Genomic DNA, 18,071 nt, shown 5'->3' on the forward strand with positions numbered 1-18,071 from the left:
AGTGTCTGTTCTTGTGCCAGTACCATACTGTCTTGATGATAACAGCTTTTGTAGAATAGCTTGAAGTCTGGGATTGTGATGCCTCCTGCTTTGGTTTTCTTTTTCAAGATTGCTTTGGCTATTCGGGGTCTTTTCTGGTTCCATACAAATTTTAGGATTGTTTGTTCTAGCTCTGTGAAGAATGCTGGTGTTACTTTGATAGGGATTGCATTGAAATGTAGATTGCTTTGGGCAGTATTGACATTTCAACAATATTTGTTCTTATCCAGGAGCATGGAATATTTCCTCCCCCCCTTTTTTTTTTTTGTCTTCAGTTTCTTTCATAAGCTTTCTATAATTTTCAGCATATAGATTTTTCACCTCTTTGGTTAGATTTATTCCTAGATATTTTACAGCTTTTGGTGCAATTGTAAATGGGATCGATTCCTTGATTTCTCTTTCTGTTGCTTCATTGTTGGTGAACAGGAATACAACTGATTTCTGTGCATTGATTTTATATCCTGCAACTTTGCTGAATTCATGGATCAGTTCTAGCAGTTTTTTTGGTGGAATCTTTTGGGTTTTCCATATAGAGTATCATGTCATCTGCGAAGAGTGAAAGTTTGACCTCCTTCTGGCTGATTTGGATGCCTTTTATTTCTTTGTGTTGTCTGATTGCTGAGGCTAAGTACTAATGTTGGATGGCAGTGGTGAGAGTGGACTTCCCTGTCTTGTTCCTGACCTTAGGGTGAAAGCTCTGAGTATTCCCCCATTGAGGATGATATTAGTGTTGGGTCTTTCATATATGGCTTTTATGATCTCAAGGTATGATCTTCTATCCGTAAAAAAGGTGTATCTTTTAAGATCTTTAAATGCTTGGTGGTTTGATTTAAAGTTCAGTATTTATTTAGAAATGTCAAGTAATAAATCAGGAAGAGAATTCAATTTTGATTAGCTTTTTGACATAGTAATATATATTACCCTATTCATAGGCAAGGAAACTGAGGCACAGAGAGGTTAGGTAAGTTGCCCATGGTGACACAGCTAGTAAGAGGCAGAGACAAGCTTTGAGATACAGGTTGTCTGGCTGCAAAATTCAGGCTCCTAATTACTCAATCATGTTGCCTCTGTACTTAATGAATTGCATTCAGGATCTGAGTTGAGGACTTAACATGTCAATAGCCACCTTTTAGCGGTGGTTCTCAAATTCCAGTGTTAAACAGAATCATTTGGGATGCTTGTTAAAATTCAAAGCCCTAGGGGTGCCTGGGTGGCTCAGTCGGTTAAGTGTCTGACTTTGGCTCAGGTCATGATTTCCTAGTTTGGGAGTTTGAGCACGTCATCAGGCCCTGTGCCGACAGCACAGGGCCTGCTTCAGATCCTGTCCTCCCCTCCACCCTGCCTCTCCCCAGCTTGCGTGCACGTGTGTGCACACACACACTCTCTCTCAAAAATAAACATGAAAAAAAAATTCAGAGCCCTAGGCTTCATACCCAGAGGTTCTGATTTGATAGGCATGTGATAGGAACCCTGTTTCAGACAAGTACCTCCAAGTGATGTTGATGGAGAGGGTGGCAGACCACGTGTGTAAGACATTGCTCTAGGAAATGAGCTGGAGTCCGTTACTCAACCATAACCCCTCAGATAAGGATTCCAGAGAGCTGGCCGAGTGGCTCTTCTGTGTAGTTTTGCTGGATGGAGTCAGGGAATAGTCCTTTACCACTGTCTGTAAGCTGCATGCTGCTGCAGAAGCTCTCCCGTGGTTCCTTGGTGGTCACCAAACAGTGACAATCATGGGTTGACACGTTGGTCATCAGAGAGGGTTTATATATGAAGGCAGAGGCGGATCTGGGGAGGAGGACAGTACCATGTGAGTGTAAAAACAAAGCAGTTAGCTTAAAAACTTCCCATGACTGCTCTAATGCTGATTCTGTTGCTGATTTTATCTGTTATCTTTGTAGTTTGCAAAAATTCTTCCCTTTCTCATCGGGTGAAAGATGTGTGTGCCTAAGGTGGGAGGGGATTTGGGGGCAGAGTAACAGCCACAGCACATAAGGAGGAAGGGGCAGTGTGTGTACCTCAGGCCAGATTGTCCTCAGGTTGCCCTGGGTGGACCAGCATTGGCTCTGTGAAGGTGTGGCAGGTTCTTAGAAGGCCATTTTAGTGCCTTTTGCAGGACATTCTTCCTTCTCTTTATTGAGGATGACAGGAGATCACTTACCCGTAAGTAGACTTTCAGGGCAGGTAAATACAGCGCTCACATGTTAGGTGTGCATAGAAGTCAAGCTGTTGCGCGTATCTGCGCGTGCACTCACTTGTGTAACTACCACCCTGATCAAAATCCGCACGAGGCACCCTTCTCCTTCGGCACCGTCCCCTGCTTCCCAGATGAACCGCTCTTCTGATTTCCGTCCCACAGACTCGTGCCCGTTCTTGGCCTGTTCCAGCCATACTTGGTAAGTGCAGTCCTACCCTCCGCAGCCTTTTGTGCCCGGCGTCTTTCACTCAAGCTTGCGTCGGGCGCTGCATTACTTCCTGTGGCCGAATAACATTCTGTTGTGTGGATGGGCCACGCTGTGGTTATCCGTTCATCTCGCGAGGGGCACCTGTGTTGTTCCTGGGCTTTGGCCGTTGTGACTGATGCTGCTGTGAACGTGGGCCTTCCGTCAGTGTGGACCCATGTCTCGGCTCTCTCGGGAAGTCCCCGGGGAGGGACCGTAGGGCTGGGTGCGGACTTCGGACGAGCTGCCGAAGCGGCCTCGTTGCCCTTCTTTTTTTTTTTTTTTTTTTCCAACGTTTATTTATTTTTGGGACAGAGACAGAGCATGAACGGGGGAGGGTCAGAGAGAGAGGGAGACACAGAATCGGAAACAGGCTCCAGGCTCTGAGCCATCAGCCCAGAGCCTGACGCGGGGCTCGAACTCACGGACCGCGAGATCATGAGCTGGCTGAAGTCAGACGCTTAACCGACTGCGCCACCCAGGCGCCCCTCGTTGCCCTTCTTTTAAAATTTTTTTTTTTTTTTTTTTCCAACGTTTATTTATTTTTGGGACAGAGAGAGACAGAGCATGAACGGGGGAGGGGCAGAGAGAGAGGGAGACACAGAATCGGAAACAGGCTCCAGGCTCTGAGCCATCAGCCCAGAGCCCGACGCGGGGCTCGAACTCACGGACCGCGAGATCGTGACCTGGCTGAAGTCGGACGCTTAACCGACTGCGCCACCCAGGCGCCCCTTTAAAAATTTTTTTTTTTTTTTTTTTTCAACCCTCGTTGCCCTTCTTAAATGACTTTCTTCTCTGCGTTATTTTCCCCTTTGGGTTTAAACTGTTGTTGTTTCCCTAATCTCTGAAGGTGAATGCTTAGCGTATTTTCAACCTAACTTTTTTCTGCAATACGTGTTTTCAGTTACAACTGCTTGTTTACTAGCACGCAGGCATCGGTATTTTCATTATTTTCACCTCAGAATTTTCTCATTTACTTTAAATCTTCTTGGACCAGTGTGTTTGTTTTCTTTTTTTAACATCTATTTATTTTTGAGAGAGCGTGTGCAAGTGGGGGAGGGGCCGACACACACACACACACACACACACACACACACACACACACACACACACACACACAGAATCGGAAGCAGGCTCCAGGCTCCGAGCTGTCAGCACAGAACCGGATGCAGGGCTCAAACCCACAAACTGTGAGATCATGACCTGAGCTGACGTCGGACGCTCAACCGACTGAGCCTCCCGGGCGCCCCCCAGTGCGCTCTTCAGAATGGTGCTTCTCAGTTTCCAAACACGTTTGTTTTGTTTTGTTTCTAATTTAACTATTTTGTGGTCAGAGAATGTGCTCTTCATGGGACCAATTTTCTTTTGGTAAGAGGTCCGTGCGGGAAGCCCTAAAGCATGCCGATGATTTGGAGCACGAAGGGGTAGTGTGTAAGCCAGACAACTGGGCGCTTGCCATAGCCCTGGCCCCCGGCTACAGCCTGGGGCATTAGAATGCAGTCACCAAAGGAACGCCTTCCTGGTGAGCCCTGGAACCGCTGGGTCCCCGGTACGTCCCGGGGACTGATTCAGGAGGCCGCTGCTCCCGCAGCATCCCCCGTCCCCAGGAAGCTGGAGCCTGAGCAGGAGCCCAGAACCCTCGGTGAGAACCCTCCGCGTTCCTGTCCTTGCTGGCCAGCCGGGTGAGGCGGGAGGAGGAGCTCTTGGGAGATCAGTACAGCCTAATTCATCCTTAGCAACCCACGTGGAAGGGTCCGGGAATGGCATTTTGGGCTTGCTCACCTCTGCTTCATAGCAAGGCTCCCACAGAGGCCAAGCAAGCCAATTTGTTGTGTTTATCACACCAGTCCTCCGAGATTGATTGACTTTTTTTTTTAAGTGGACCAGTTTGCAGTTGCTTTGTGTGAATGTGTATCATACAGCTGTCGAGTGTGGGGATCTGAGTGAATGTCAGTTTCCATCAGTTGTAAAATGCGGCATTATTTTGTGTGCCACTAAAAAGAAAAGAGCTGCTTATTAAACCAGACTTCATGATTTCTTCTCACTTAGAATTTTTCACTTATACTGATTGAGTTTTTAAATTTTGTTTATTTATTTATTTACTTTGAGAGCAAGAGAGTATGAGTGCGCAGGGGAGGGGCAGAGACAGAGGGAGAGAGAAGGATCCCCAGCAGGCTGCATACTGTTAGCACGGAGCCCGACCTGGGGCTCGATCCCACAAACCTTGAGATCATGACCTGAGCCAAAATCAAGAGTCATATGCTTAACTGACTGAGCCACCAGGCGCCCCTAAACTTACTTAAACATTGATTTTTATAACTTTTTTTCTGTTGTGCATACATGTAAAAAGTAAAATATGAGCAAAATAAGTTGGTCAGGGTATTCCCAAAACTTCTTCACAGGGTCCCACTCTTCAGAATCACTCTAGGGAGAGAGTATTTGTGTTTTTCTACACAGCCTGTCCTCTGTGCCACCAAAGGCATGGGTCACACAGCATTTCTCTGAAGGGTACTGCTTTATCACCTTTGGAAGTTTTCAAAAGCTAAGTTTTTATGCTGTGCATTGGTGATTCTACCATAAGGTATCAGTGAAAAGTTTGAAGCAATAACCCTTCATCAGATGGTTCTTAAATTGTGTGTCTGTGACAGAAACATCAAGTTCAGTCATGCCTCTAGCAATAATAAGCATATTCACAGATAAGGCGGTGACCTGTATATGTCACAGTTAATTTCAAAGATGTTAAAATGTGGGGAAAAAATGTGCGTCTTAAAATTGTTGAAGTACATTATGTCCATTAGTGCAAGCTTGTGAATTACGTTAGTCGAATCTGTATCTTTGCTTTTTTTACTTTTGGGAAAAGTGCCATTTTTTTTTTTTTTTAATTTTTTTTTTCTTTTTTTTTCCCAACGTTTATTTATTTTTGGTACAGAGAGAGACAGAGCATGAACGGGGGAGGGGCAGAGAGAGAGGGAGACACAGAATCGGAAGCAGGCTCCAGGCTCTGGGCCATCAGCCCAGAGCCCGACGCGGGGCTTGAACTCACGGACGCGAGATCGTGACCTGGCTGAAGTCAGACGCTTAACCGACTGCGCCACCCAGGCGCCCCAAAAGTGCCATTTTTATATATATGTCAATTTTTGCTTTATATATTCTGAGCCTGTGTTGTTAGTGGCATACAAATTCAGTCTTGTTAGTTGTGTAATTAATTGAACAATATGTCATTGTGTAGTGACTTTATCTTTGATTTCCTGTGTTACTTTAGTAGTAGCAACTTACCTTTGGTTTCTTTGGCACGGCATTGTCCCCTTTCACCTTAAGTCATTAGGCATTCTTCTATTTTGTGGGTGCCTCTTGTAGAGAACATTTAGTAGGATTATTTTATTTTATTGAGAGCATGAGCAGGGGAGAAGGGCAGAGGGAGGGAGAGAGAAAGTCTTAAACAGGCTGCGTGCTCAGTGCAGAACCCAGTGCTGGGCTTGATCCCATGACTGTGAGATCATGACCTGAGCTGAAATTAAGAGTTGGGTGCCCAACCGACTGAGCTACCTAGGTGCCCCTAGTTGGATTTTCTTTTTTTAAGTCCAGGTTTTTAAACTTGGTCCTTTTTCCATTTATGTTCATTGTAAACCTATCGGTTATTTGTTGCTGCATAACATGTAACAAAATATCCCTAAGTAAATATCTTTAAGTGACAATGGTTTTGTGCCACCATTCTGTAAGTTGGCCGACATGTCTCTAGTCTGGGCCCACACACATGGCGGCATTTCAGCTGGCAGGTCAGTGGGGCTGAGCTCCTCTCAGAAGGCCTCACTCCGTGGCAGGGGCCTCGCTGAGGCCTCAGTGGAGCTGGGTGCACCTGCTGGGATGCCTGGGACTCTCCCCGTGTGCCACTTTCCACAGATTGCATTCTCGAGGGTGCCGACCTCGGCTTCTCCAGCACAGTGGTCTCAGGGTTCCAAGATAGCAGAGGTACCCGACCTCCTGGGACCTGGGCTCCGGGCCCTACACAGCGTTACCTCTTGGTCAGAGGAAGTCCCCCAGTCAGGCCGGATTTGTCCAGGAGGAACTGCCACGTATCATTGATTTGTTCTTCATTCTACCACAGTAACCCCGAATCTTTTTGGATTTCTTTTCTACTCCCATGTTTTATGTTTTGTATTCCTTTCTTTTATTTTATTTTAATTCCAGTATAGTTAACATACAATGTTATATTAAGTTCTCATATACAATATAGTAATTCAAGTGTTTTGTATTTCTAATGGATTTTATGTGCTTTTCTGGTCTTTTTTGGGTTTTTCTCTTTTTCTCCTGTTAGAGTTTTTCTTCCCCGTCCCAATTTGGGCGTATTAACTCTATTCCGATCCCTTTCTTGCTTGGCCTAGAAATGTTAAAGTGCATTTTTAACTTGCCACATCTAAAGTCGATCATGTGTACCCTCATTCTTAGAATGCTGAGAACTTGAGAGCGAATTCTTTTCCCTTTTACGTGCTATTGTTGTGAAGTGTTTTGCTTCTGTCTTGTATTTGCTGAGACATTATGGAGTCCATTTTTCTTTAGGTTTTCTCTGTAGGTTTCCCTCTTGCATTGCCCTTCTCCTGTCTTGAGTCTTTTTTTTTTTTTTTTTTTACATTTGTTTATTTTTGAGAAACAGAGTGAGACAGAGCGTGAGTGGGGGAAAGGCAGAGAGAGAAGGAGACACAGAATCCGAAGCAGGCTCCAGGCTCTGAGCAAGCGGTCAGTACAGAGACAGAGCTTGATGTGGGGCTCGAACCCACGAACCGCGAGTTCATGACCTGAGCCGAAGTCAGACGCTCAACCGACTGTGAGCCACCCAGGCGCCCCTGTCTTGGGTCTTTTGATTGAGGCTCGTTCTTTGACAACTTCCCTTCTTGATGGTGCACTGGTGCAAACTCCTTGAGTTTTTGTCTGTCTAAAAGTGGTATTTCACCAAATCCAAAGAAGGCTGGGCAGGGAATGGGTGTCGTGGGGCAAACGGAGGTGAGCGTGATGGAGGGCGAAGGGAGGTGACCGGGACAGGAGGGTCTGCACAGGTTTGAGCGGTGGACCCAGAGCACTCCCTGTGCAGAAGCTTGGGCTGCTTCGAGCTTCACGCTTTCTTCCCACAGGGTGGGTTCTCTACGGCCCTGGCAGGAGGGCCACCGCTGCCCCCGACCCGACCAGCACCCGGCATGGCTAACGCGTGCCCCACCCTGTTGGCCATGTGAACCCTGCTGTATCAGCTCACTGGGAGCAGTTCTTCGTGGTGATGAGACACTGGAGCTTACCTAAGAGCTCACAGCCTTCGTTTTTGTTCTTTGTGTAATCTCCTCACATCGGTAGCAGCGAGGAACTTGTGCGAATTTAACCTGTTCCTTTAGTGTTACAGGGCAGGTATTTGTCTATGTGGCTAAACCACAACCTGTACAGATTTCCCACTTAATGAATCAGCAGGACCAGATGCCAAGCCCATGCTTTGCCCGTGTCGTACGTGCCCCGTGGGATTGGTCTACCTCTGAGCTGACCAAAACGCTAAAAAACAACAAAGAAACCCAATCCTAACAAAAATGTTGGTGTGGATTAGTAACCAGGGTAAAATTTAAGGGTAAGTGACATTACTTTTGATTAGGACTAGGCAGCCAAAAACGTGCATTTGTGACTTAGCTGCATGTGATTATTTGAACTCTCCCTGTTATCACAGTTTTGTGCACTGGATAATTTGTTAGCTGTCTCACATTTGACATATTGTGACTAAAATGTAGTGACAGTTTCTGGGCACAATTTGTATTTGGGGGACATTATCTTCCCCTGGAAGAAGTTAGAGAGCCACTGATTAACTTAATTGAAGATTCGTGTGTGTGTGTGTGTGTGTAAAGTTGGTAAGGGAGTCATTCGACATAATTTATAAGTTGCATCTAAGTAGATTGGGATCTGTTCGATAACCAGATTGTTAATATAATTTGAAAATTAGAAAATACTTAATTCTGAGATACCATTTGCTTATATTTTATTTTTTAACCCTTTTTTTTTTTTTTTTTGGATGTTTATTTTTGAGAGAAAGAGACAGTGTGAGTGGGGGAGGGGCAGAGAGAGAAGGAGACACAGAATCCAAAGCAGGTGCAGGCTCCGAGCTGTTAGCACAGAGCCTGATGTGGGGCTCGAATTCAGGAACCGTGAGATCATGACCTGAGCCGAAGTCCGACGCTTAACTGACTGAGCCACGCAGGCACCCCGATTCTAAAGTTCTTGATACAGTACTGCATACTCTATTTTGGTGGGTTATTTTAGTAGTACTGATTGATTGAGAGAGTGCGTGTGTGTGTGGGGTGCACTTGAGTGGGGGGTAGGGCAGAGAGAGTAGGGGAAACCATCTCAAGCAGGGTTCACACCCAGCTCCAGGCCTGACCTGGGGCTCGATCCCACGACTGTGAGATTGTGAACTGAGCCAGGATCAAGAATCAGATGCTTAACCGACTGAGCCACCCAAGTGCCCCAGTAGTTTAAAAAAAATTTTTTTTGAAATGTTTATTTACTTTTGAGAGAAAGAGTTGGAGGACACGTAGAGGGGGAGAGAGAGAGAGAGAGAGACAGACAGACAGACACACACACACACACACAGACACAGAATCTGAAGCAGGCTCCAGGCTCTGTGCTGTCAGCACAGAGTCCTGATGTGGGGCTTGAACTCACAAACCGCAAGATCATGACCTGAGCCGAAGTTGGATGCTCAACTCACTGAGCCCCCCAGTAGTTTTTAAATAGTTGTGGTTTTAAGATACTCTGTGCCGGGGCGCCTGGGTGGCGCAGTCAGTTAAGCGTCCGACTTCAGCCAGGTCACGATCTCGCGGTCCGTGAGTTCGAGCCCCACGTCAGGCTCTGGGCTGATGGCTCAGAGCCTGGAGCCTGTTTCCGATTCTGTGTCTCCCTCTCTCTCTGCCCCTCCCCCGTTCATGCTCTGTCTCTCTCTGTCCCCAAAAAATAAATAAACGTTGGAAAAAAAAAATTAAAAAAAAAAAAGATACTCTGTGCCTTCATCACTCTGCCATCAAATGATATTAAACCACTTTACATCTAAGATGAGAGCCTTCAATCTCTGTACACTGATTTCTCCTCTCCCAGGCTTTGTGCTGTTTTACGTTTCTGTATGTTATTAACCTGACCCATTTTGTTATTTTTGCTTTAAGCAGTCCCAGTAAATCTCTTAAAGAGACTCCCATCTCAAGGGAACAGTGTGTATACACATAGTCACTGTTTTACGGTACTCTGTATTCTTTTATGGAGATAGAGATTTTCATCTGGGATCGTTTTTTTCCCCCTGCCTGAAGGACTTTGACATTTCTTACAGCACAGACGCATCGTGATGAATTCTTTCAAGTTTCTATGTTTGGAAATGTCTGTCTCTCCTTCTTTTTTGAAAGACACTTTGTACGAAGTCTGGCGTTTTTAGTAGCCATTTTGGGCAGGAGGCAAGTGTAGCCCCTCTTATCCACCGTGGCTGGAGGCAGAGACCTCGCTTACACTCTGGAATTGGATCCATACAGTCCTGCCCGCAGCACACAGACCTCCCCACCCGTGAGCTGCCGTGCTTCTGCCGATCTCCATCCGTGTAGGTTCGAGCCTGAGAAAGGACCGAACCGAGGCTGCGTCCCCCAAATCTGCTCTTCGTGCTCCCTGGAAAATGTCACCGGGAGCACTTGGCCACCGAAACGGGGAATTCCTTGCCTTCTTTCCACAGTGCTTTTCCCTCATGAAAACACTTCCATTTGCTGAAACCGCACCTGCTGCTTTGTGGCTGACGTAGACTCGTTCTCCTGTGGAGCTTGGGGTGATCATAAAATAAGGAGTGCCTCCAGCCTCCGCCGTCATTCTGCAGGTGAAGAACTGAGTCCCGGCTGACGAAGGGCTTTACTCAAGCCTGTCTCTGGAAAATCGGGATTCCATTTGGAAGCTCGTGATAGGAGCATTCAGTCGAAGTGATCTCGCTGACTTTTACCAGTAATTTCCAGTGAGTTTGCTTTTGTATTTTTTTAAAAAAGGCTTTTTTTTTTTTTAAGTTTATTTTGAAGGGGGGGGAGAGAGAATCCCAAGTGGGCTCTGCACGGTCAGCACAGAGCCCAATGCGGGGCTCGAACTCACGAACCATGAGGTGATGACCCGAGCGAAACCAAGAGTCAGATGCTTAACCTACTGAGCCACCGGGTGCCCCCCAAATTTGCTTTTTTTAATGTTTATTTATTTTTGAGAGAGGCAGAGTGTGGGGAGGGGAGGGGCAGAGAGAGAGGGAGACACAGAATCCGAAGCAGGCTCCAGGCTCCGAGCTGTCAGCACAGAGCCCGATGCGGGGCTCGAACTCACAAGCCATGAGATCATGACCTGAGCTGAAGTTGGACGCTCAACAGACTGAGCCACCCGGGCGCCCCTAAATTTGCTTTTTGTAAAGACAGGTTTTATTGCGTCTGGAAAGAACAGTTTTTGCCATATGTCCTTTTATGTGTGCAGGGAGTGTGTGTAACCATGTATTACTTTTCCAGTTAAATTAAGTACCAGCTTTCTTAGGAGAGAAAAAAAAAAAAAAAGAAAAACCAACTGCGGGACTTTTCTCTGTCATCTTACCTGATAGTGTCAACGTGACAGAGTGTAGGTGATGTCAGGCAGTGGATCCAAACTGTGGAGTGCCTTCCCTGGCTGTGTTGGCTGCGGGAAGAGGGCTTGCCTTCTCTGAATGCGCTTCTCCCATTCTTAGTATGGTGTCTGCACGTGTGAGGGCAGCTGCATGTCAGATTATGGGACTGCAGAGGTGTTCCGGACGCAGGGAGATGCTGAGAAAACTTCCCCTAAACAGCTGGCGCCACAGCTAAATGTTGGTTTTCTCTGTACATTCCGGATGTCGAGGGAAATAATAGGGGCAGTGAGATATATGAATGACAGAACCTGGGCAGAGATCGGTCTGGGGTATTTCATCACCTATTTCTGTTCCTTTTATTTGTTCTTTTTAATGCACCGGGGAGCATCTCCTTGTTTCCTGTTCATACTCCAGCCGGATACCCCAATAGATACTTCCATAAGAGATGGTCCTGGCTGTTGAATTCCGGAGACGTTTCTTTTTTTACTCTCTATTGTCTCAGATTTCATACTTTAGAATATGAAATGGATAATGGATACCCATATGAAATAGGCTTAACAATTGTGATCATTTTGCTCAATTCTTTTTTTTTTTTTTTTTTGGCAGAAGTATTTCAAAGGCAAGCACAGACATCATAGCATTACAGCCCCTAAATGGGACCGTGTGAAGCTCTAAAGAATGAGAACATTAGTCTCCACTTTATCCCATCTTATCAATTGTTTCTTTCTCTCAGACCGGCAAATTCTGGTCGGAACTACTGGTAAAGGAAGCGGTCGGTACTTTATTTAACTCCTTGAAGACTTCAAGGGACATGAAAAGATGGGCTCCAGGGAAGGATCGTTAAAGATGTGATGAGAAGCTTTGGGTCCAGCGTCAGGTCATTCTGTTTGTATTTGTTACCAAGCTGTCACTCGGCTGTCAGCCTGCCCTGTTCGTCCTCTGGGTCGGAGGGAGGGGCTGGAGGTGGACTTTTCTCAGGGCGCCTGGGCAGCTCAGTCGGTTAAGTGCCTGACTCTTGATTTCAGCTCAGGTCGTGATCTCACGGTGTGTGGGTCTGAGCACCGCATCCAGCTCAGTGCTGACAGTGTGGAGCCTGCTTAGGATTCTCTCTCTCTTTCTCTCTCTCTGCCCCTCTCCTTCCCTCACTTTTTCTCTCAAACATAAAAAAAAACAAAAAAAAAACCGAAAATGTCTGTTGATGATTAAATGAGCGCTGTAACCCTTTCAGAGTCTTGTTTTTTTAAAAAACATTTTACTTTTTTTTTTTTTGGAGAGAGAGAGAACCAGAGTGTGATGGAGGTCAGGGGGAGAGACAGAGTGTGAGTCAGAGAGAATCTCCACACTCTGCGTGGTGCCCGACATGGGGCTTGATCCCACAACCCTGGGATGATGACCCGAGCCAAAATCGGGAGTCATACGCTCAACCACCTGAGCCACCCACACACCCTCAGATTCTCGTTTTCCTCTCTGTCCAGTGGAAAACTCAGCAGAAGAAAACTGAAAATAAGAAATCTGTTTGTGTTACTTGGGGGATCTGGCCAGTGTTTTTCCTTCTTTGCCTTTGACTGTTTTAATTATTAAGCAGCCTTGAATTTTCTGAGCTGAAGTACGCTTGGTGTAGTCCTATATAAAAAAGGCCTTTCTCTGCCTCATCTAAATTCCCAGAGTCGTCGTAACTAATTTGTGGAAATCATGGGGACACTCAAGGGCCAAGAGTTCTGCCTAGCTTTTTTTTTTTTTTTTAATTTTTTTTTTTTTTTCCAACGTTTATTATTTTATTTTTGGGACAGAGAGAGACAGAGCATGAACGGGGGAGGGGCAGAGAGAGAGGGAGACACAGAATCGGAAACAGGCTCCAGGCTCTGAGCCATCAGCCCAGGGCCCGACGCGGGGCTCGAACTCACGGACCGCGAGATCGTGACCTGGCTGAAGTCGGACGCTTAACCGACTGCGCCACCCAGGCGCCCCCTGCCTAGCTTTTAAAAAAATGTTTTCATTAAAGGCTTAATAATTAGATTTTTATTTGATACCAAGAAGAATATCTTTTGGCAAAAGAACATTACTGTGGAGCATGACACCTGCTTTCAAGGTATCCCGTGTGTCCCTGTCTCTCCTCCTAACAAGAATCTGAATTCCGTGTTTATTATTCCAATGATTGTCTCCATCATTTCGCTGCGTATCTACTCGTACACGTAAACCACGGGCGTAATTTTTTTTTTTTTTTAATTTGCAGAAAGCATTCATGTTCATATTATTTTCCTGAGATGATCTGTTTGTGTCTGTTTTTAATTTATTATTTTTTTTACTGTGGTTGAAATTCTCTGACCTGCATACACAGTGTATGTACCCAGCCCAACCCTGGACGGGCATTTAGGCCGGTTTTCCTTCTCTTTTTCTTGTACAAAGTGTGTTTCTTTGACCTCACGATACGTACCTGCAGTTGCAGTGTCTGAGAATTTATCTAGGATGCACACCTTGGAGTGCAGTTGTGGCCCATCGCTGGGGCACATCTTTGATACGAACCCACAGCACTAGGTGGTTTTCCAAAGTGGCCATGCAGGCTTCTTTTGCTTTCTTTGCTTCTCTCCTTTTCTTTCCCTCTCTCCCTCTTCCCTCCTCCGCCACGCTGCCCTGTTGGGTGGGTCTGACATGCACGCATGTTTTCCGGGTTTTGTGTTTATCAGTTACGCGGTTCTGCAGGCAGGCAGCGGGGGGGAGGAGAGCATCACCCTGCCTCCCCACAGCACCTCTTGTCCCGCAAAGGTATAACCGCTCTTTTTGTCTTTCTTGGTATCTGTTTTGCATGTTAGAGGCTTACCTCCAGTTGGAGAGCACAGGGCTGAAGGTTATTGAAATACCCAAGTGTGTCAGGAGGCCTTGTTGACTGACCTCTCTGTGGGGTGCTGTAGGTGTGCTGGTTGCTGGGTGGACCCATACCTAGGAGTCCCCCGACATCAGTATCTTTACATCTAAAGCCGGTCGATGCCGTAGAGAAGACTCTTCCCTCTAGTGTGGGCTGGTGCAGGTGGGTAAAGGGTGGCTGCCAGTCGACCGGGAGCCCCACGGGGAGAAGACTTGGTGGGGGCGGGGGTGTCAGCGCCACCGGCATCCCTTGTCTCTGGTGTGGTGCCCTCGTGGGTGTGGTGCCCTGGGTCCCTCGTCCACCTCTGTCTAGAGATGACAGCTCCGTGGAGCTGGAGGACGCCAAGGGATCCCATGGCTTTCACACAGCCGCATCCAGTGTTCCTGATGAGCTCACTCTTCTCAGCCCGCCCCCAGACTTACTTGCTGCAGCCAGTTCCCAAGCCCTTGGGGACCTGGCGTCAGTCAGGTGACACCTTGCTCTCCCTCCCTGCTGGCTGAAGATTCTTCTTCCTCACGTTTGTTAAGCCAGTCGCTGCTGGTCTGGTCTGTCTCCTGGCTTTGAAAACGTGGTCTTTTCCCCATTATCTTTGTCCTCCTGCGTTGTTGAGTTTTAAGAAATTGCCTCACTTTAGTTTCAGTGAGGTTTACTACCGTGTTAGTAGAGGTCCCTCCCTGAGATTTGAATTTGCATTTCCCGAACGGTTAAAAGAGTTGACATCTTTTCACACACCCATTGATCTGTTCCTTTTCAGTTTTGTGCCTGTTCAAGTCTTTTGCCCATTTTCTCAGCATTGGTTTAAAATTTATCCCCTTCTTGGTACAAGTACTGTATTCTGGATACCAACTCTTTGACAGTCTGTGGCCTAGCTCTTTATGGTATGGAATTTGGGGGAACAAAGCTCCTTAATTTTAATGGTGAATTTATTAATATCTTTGTTTGCATAATTTATGTTTTTCCCTGTCTTGTTTAAGAAATCCTTTCCTACCCTTAGGGTGCCTGCGTGGCTCAGTGGCTAAGCGTCTGACTTCTGCTCAGGGTTTGAGGGTTTGAGCCCCGCGTCAGGCTCTGTGCTCAGAGCCTGGAGCCTGCTTTGGATTCTGTGTCTCTGTCCCTCTTTGCCCCTCCCACTGGTGCTCTGTCTCTGTCTCTCTCTCTCTCTGAAAAATAAATATTAAAAAAAAAAATTACAAAAAAAATCTTCCGGGGCATCTGGGTGACTCATTCGGTTAAGCGGTCGACTTCAGCTCAGGTCATGATCTCACAGTTTGTGGGTTCGAGCCCCGCATCAGGCTCTCTGCTGACAGCTCAGGGCCTGGAGCCTGCTTCAGATTCTGTGTGTCTGTCTCTCTCTCTCTGCTCCTCCCCCGCTCACTCTCTCTGTCTCTCAAAAAAAAATAAACGTTAAAAACAAAATTAAAAAAAAAATCCTTTCCTACTCTGAAACTGTAAATATGCTCTCCCCTGTTGTAAAAACTGTGGTGTTGCCTTTCACAGTTAAGCCTTTTTTCTCCTTGCAGCTGGTTGAGGATCTGTATGATGATAAATAGGGATTCAGCTTCATTTTGTATACGGGGTAACTGATGGATCTCATATAACACCTGTCACTTATCAATGCGTCTGCCCTGTCTTTTGAAGCCGCAGTGTTAGGTTTCTGTCTGGGGGCACTTTTTTTTTTTTTAAGTTTATTTATCTTGAGAGAGAGCACGTGCAAGAGAGTGGGGGGGGGGGGGGGGAGAGAGAGAGAGAGAGAGAGAGAGAGAGGGAGAATGAATATGAATATATCTCAGGCAGGCTCCTTGAAGTCAGCCCAGAGCCCTGACTCTGGGCTTGAACTCACAAACTGTGAGATCATGACCTGAGCGCAAGTCAAGAGTGGACGCTTAACGAACTGAGCCACCAGGTGCCCCTGTCTGGGGGTACTTTTCTGGCTACAGTCTTCGGGTGCATTGGTCAGCATGTCTACCTCTGCACCATGACTGTATTCTCTTAATCTGTTTGTAGGAGCTCTACGTGCTCTCTTGCTATTTAATCAGATTCTTAACCTTTTGTTTCTTTAAACAAATTAATGAAATAGGAATTAAATGCACCATAGAGGAGTATTAAAAATCAAAAGCTCTTTGAAAAGCTTAACGAAACACCAGTTGCCACACAATTAAAAGAGACATAGCAGGAATAGGGGAGGTTAATCATTAAGAAGAAGATATTATGAACAACTCTCTGCCAATAATAATAATTTAAAAACTTCAATTACCCATGTACTGGCCGCCCTCCACCCACTTCTCTCTGCCGTTCTGGAATGTATTTCCTGCCACCCAGCCTTCTCAGAAGGAACCGTTATCAGGAACTTGGTGTCTATCATTCCTGTGTGTGCCTGTTCTGCTGGACATACACGGCATGTCTGCGGGACATTTATGAAGCACGTGCTCGATTTTCAGCCTCTACAAACAGGCCCGTGTACGGTCTGCAGCTTGCTTTCTCAGCACCGTCTTCTGAAGCACACCTGTGTTGGTAGACTGAGTTCAGCCATTTTTTATTGTTGCATAGGATTCTTCTTTCTAAATATACCACCATTTATTCATTATTAGTGGATATTTGGGTGGGTTTTCTATTACAAGCAATGCTGCTGTGAGTATCTTACATGGGGTGTATACGGTGGGGTTCTCTTAGGGATAGATGCCCACCTACCTGCTTACAGGCCCTGCTGGCTTGTTCACATGCCCGTCTTCATCCTGACGAGGTATTGTCAACTTGTGCTCCAGAGTGGTGGTAGTTTAATTGTTGAATTTGATTTTTTTTCTTCCAGTGCCTGAAGACCTCTCACTGGAAGAGAGAGAAGAACTTTTAGACATTCGTCGAAGAAAAAAGGAACTTATTGATGACATTGAGGTAAAAAAAAAAAGAAAAAAAAAAGGCCACAACCAAAAATTCCCCTTAGTTTTTGCTTTTATGTAAAACGATCACGTAGCTTCATGAAAGTGTAAAACCTGGGTATGTTGCATGTCTGTATCCTAATATGTGAAGAGACAGGGAAAGAGTTACCCAAGTCAGTCAGGCAGAGGTGGTGATTTCTGGGCAGCGTGGACTTGGGGGTGCAAATGCAGACACCACGGAACTGGAGTCAGCAGCAAGCGACACGTGACTCCAGAGTCATAAAAGGGCACTTCTGAACAATGGCAGCAGTCGACAGATTCACCGCTCTTTCAAATTGAATAAGCCCCTATTTCGTTTGCCAACATCCCCGGCATCTAGAACATTCTGTCACATTTTTGGCATGCAGATGTCCTTTGACTGAATGAGTCAATGTGCCGCCACTGAGCTGGTGGCAGCAGGGCGACAAGAGGTGGGCAGACACCATACTTGCCACGTGTGTGTGCTCGGAGCGCAGGGAGAGCGGGCCCTGCAGGAGGAGCAGAGGGGCCAGACCAGAGCCGCAGCCTCAGAGCGTCTGGGGCCGCGGCAGAAACGATCCGGGAGGCCAGGGCTGCTTCCACTTGGGGCTTCCTCGGGGAAGTTACTCAGACACAGGGCCCTTCTCGGAGAAGCTTCTTAGTCTTGGTGGCGCCAAAATAAATGTGGCCTCACAGGCCACTTGCTGCAAGAGCAAGCCGTGTCCACATAGCAGCTCCTTCCTAGGAGCCCATGTCTGAAGAAAAGAGTGGTATTCCAAATAAAAATTTCTCTGTATTTGGAAGATAATCTGTGGAACTGTATCTTGCAAGGTTACCCTTCCTTCTTGTAAAAGTCACCGTATCCCAGAATGGGTGCTTTGGTTGAGGAATAAGAATGTATCTTAAGGTTCATGGTCCTATTTGGACGTGAATAACGGTAGTGCCTGGGGAACCTTATGTAGCTCTAATGACCTAATTAAAAAAATGTTTTTAAGTTTCTTTTTAAGAGACGGAGCGAGTGGGGGAGGGGCAGAGAGAGAGAGAGGGAAAAAGGGAATCCCAAGCAGGCTCCGTGCTGTTAGTGTGAATCCTGATGTGGGGCTCGCACTCACAAACTGCGAGATCACGAGATCGTGACCTGAGCCAAAATCAAGAGTCGGACACTTAACCGGCTGAACCACCTGGGCACCCCTAATGACCTCATTTTTGAGTTGAGA

The 18,071-nt window shown here is 46.5% G+C and overlaps 1 protein-coding gene across 3 annotated transcripts in view; it reads left to right on the plus strand.

Annotated features, from left to right (window-relative positions):
- CYTH3 (cytohesin 3) overlaps nucleotides 1–18,071 on the plus strand; it is a 101,497-nt gene that overhangs the window by 57,924 nt on the left and 25,502 nt on the right. For all 3 annotated transcript variants that reach the window (XM_045461016.1, XM_045461014.1, XM_045461017.1), the window contains exon 2: nucleotides 16,770–16,852. In XM_045461016.1, the coding sequence (XP_045316972.1) occupies nucleotides 16,770–16,852 (83 nt within the window). The remainder of the gene's footprint in view (nucleotides 1–16,769; nucleotides 16,853–18,071) is intronic.

This window comes from Leopardus geoffroyi, chromosome E3 (assembly GCF_018350155.1).
Source record: "Leopardus geoffroyi isolate Oge1 chromosome E3, O.geoffroyi_Oge1_pat1.0, whole genome shotgun sequence".
Taxonomy (NCBI): domain Eukaryota; kingdom Metazoa; phylum Chordata; class Mammalia; order Carnivora; family Felidae; genus Leopardus; species Leopardus geoffroyi.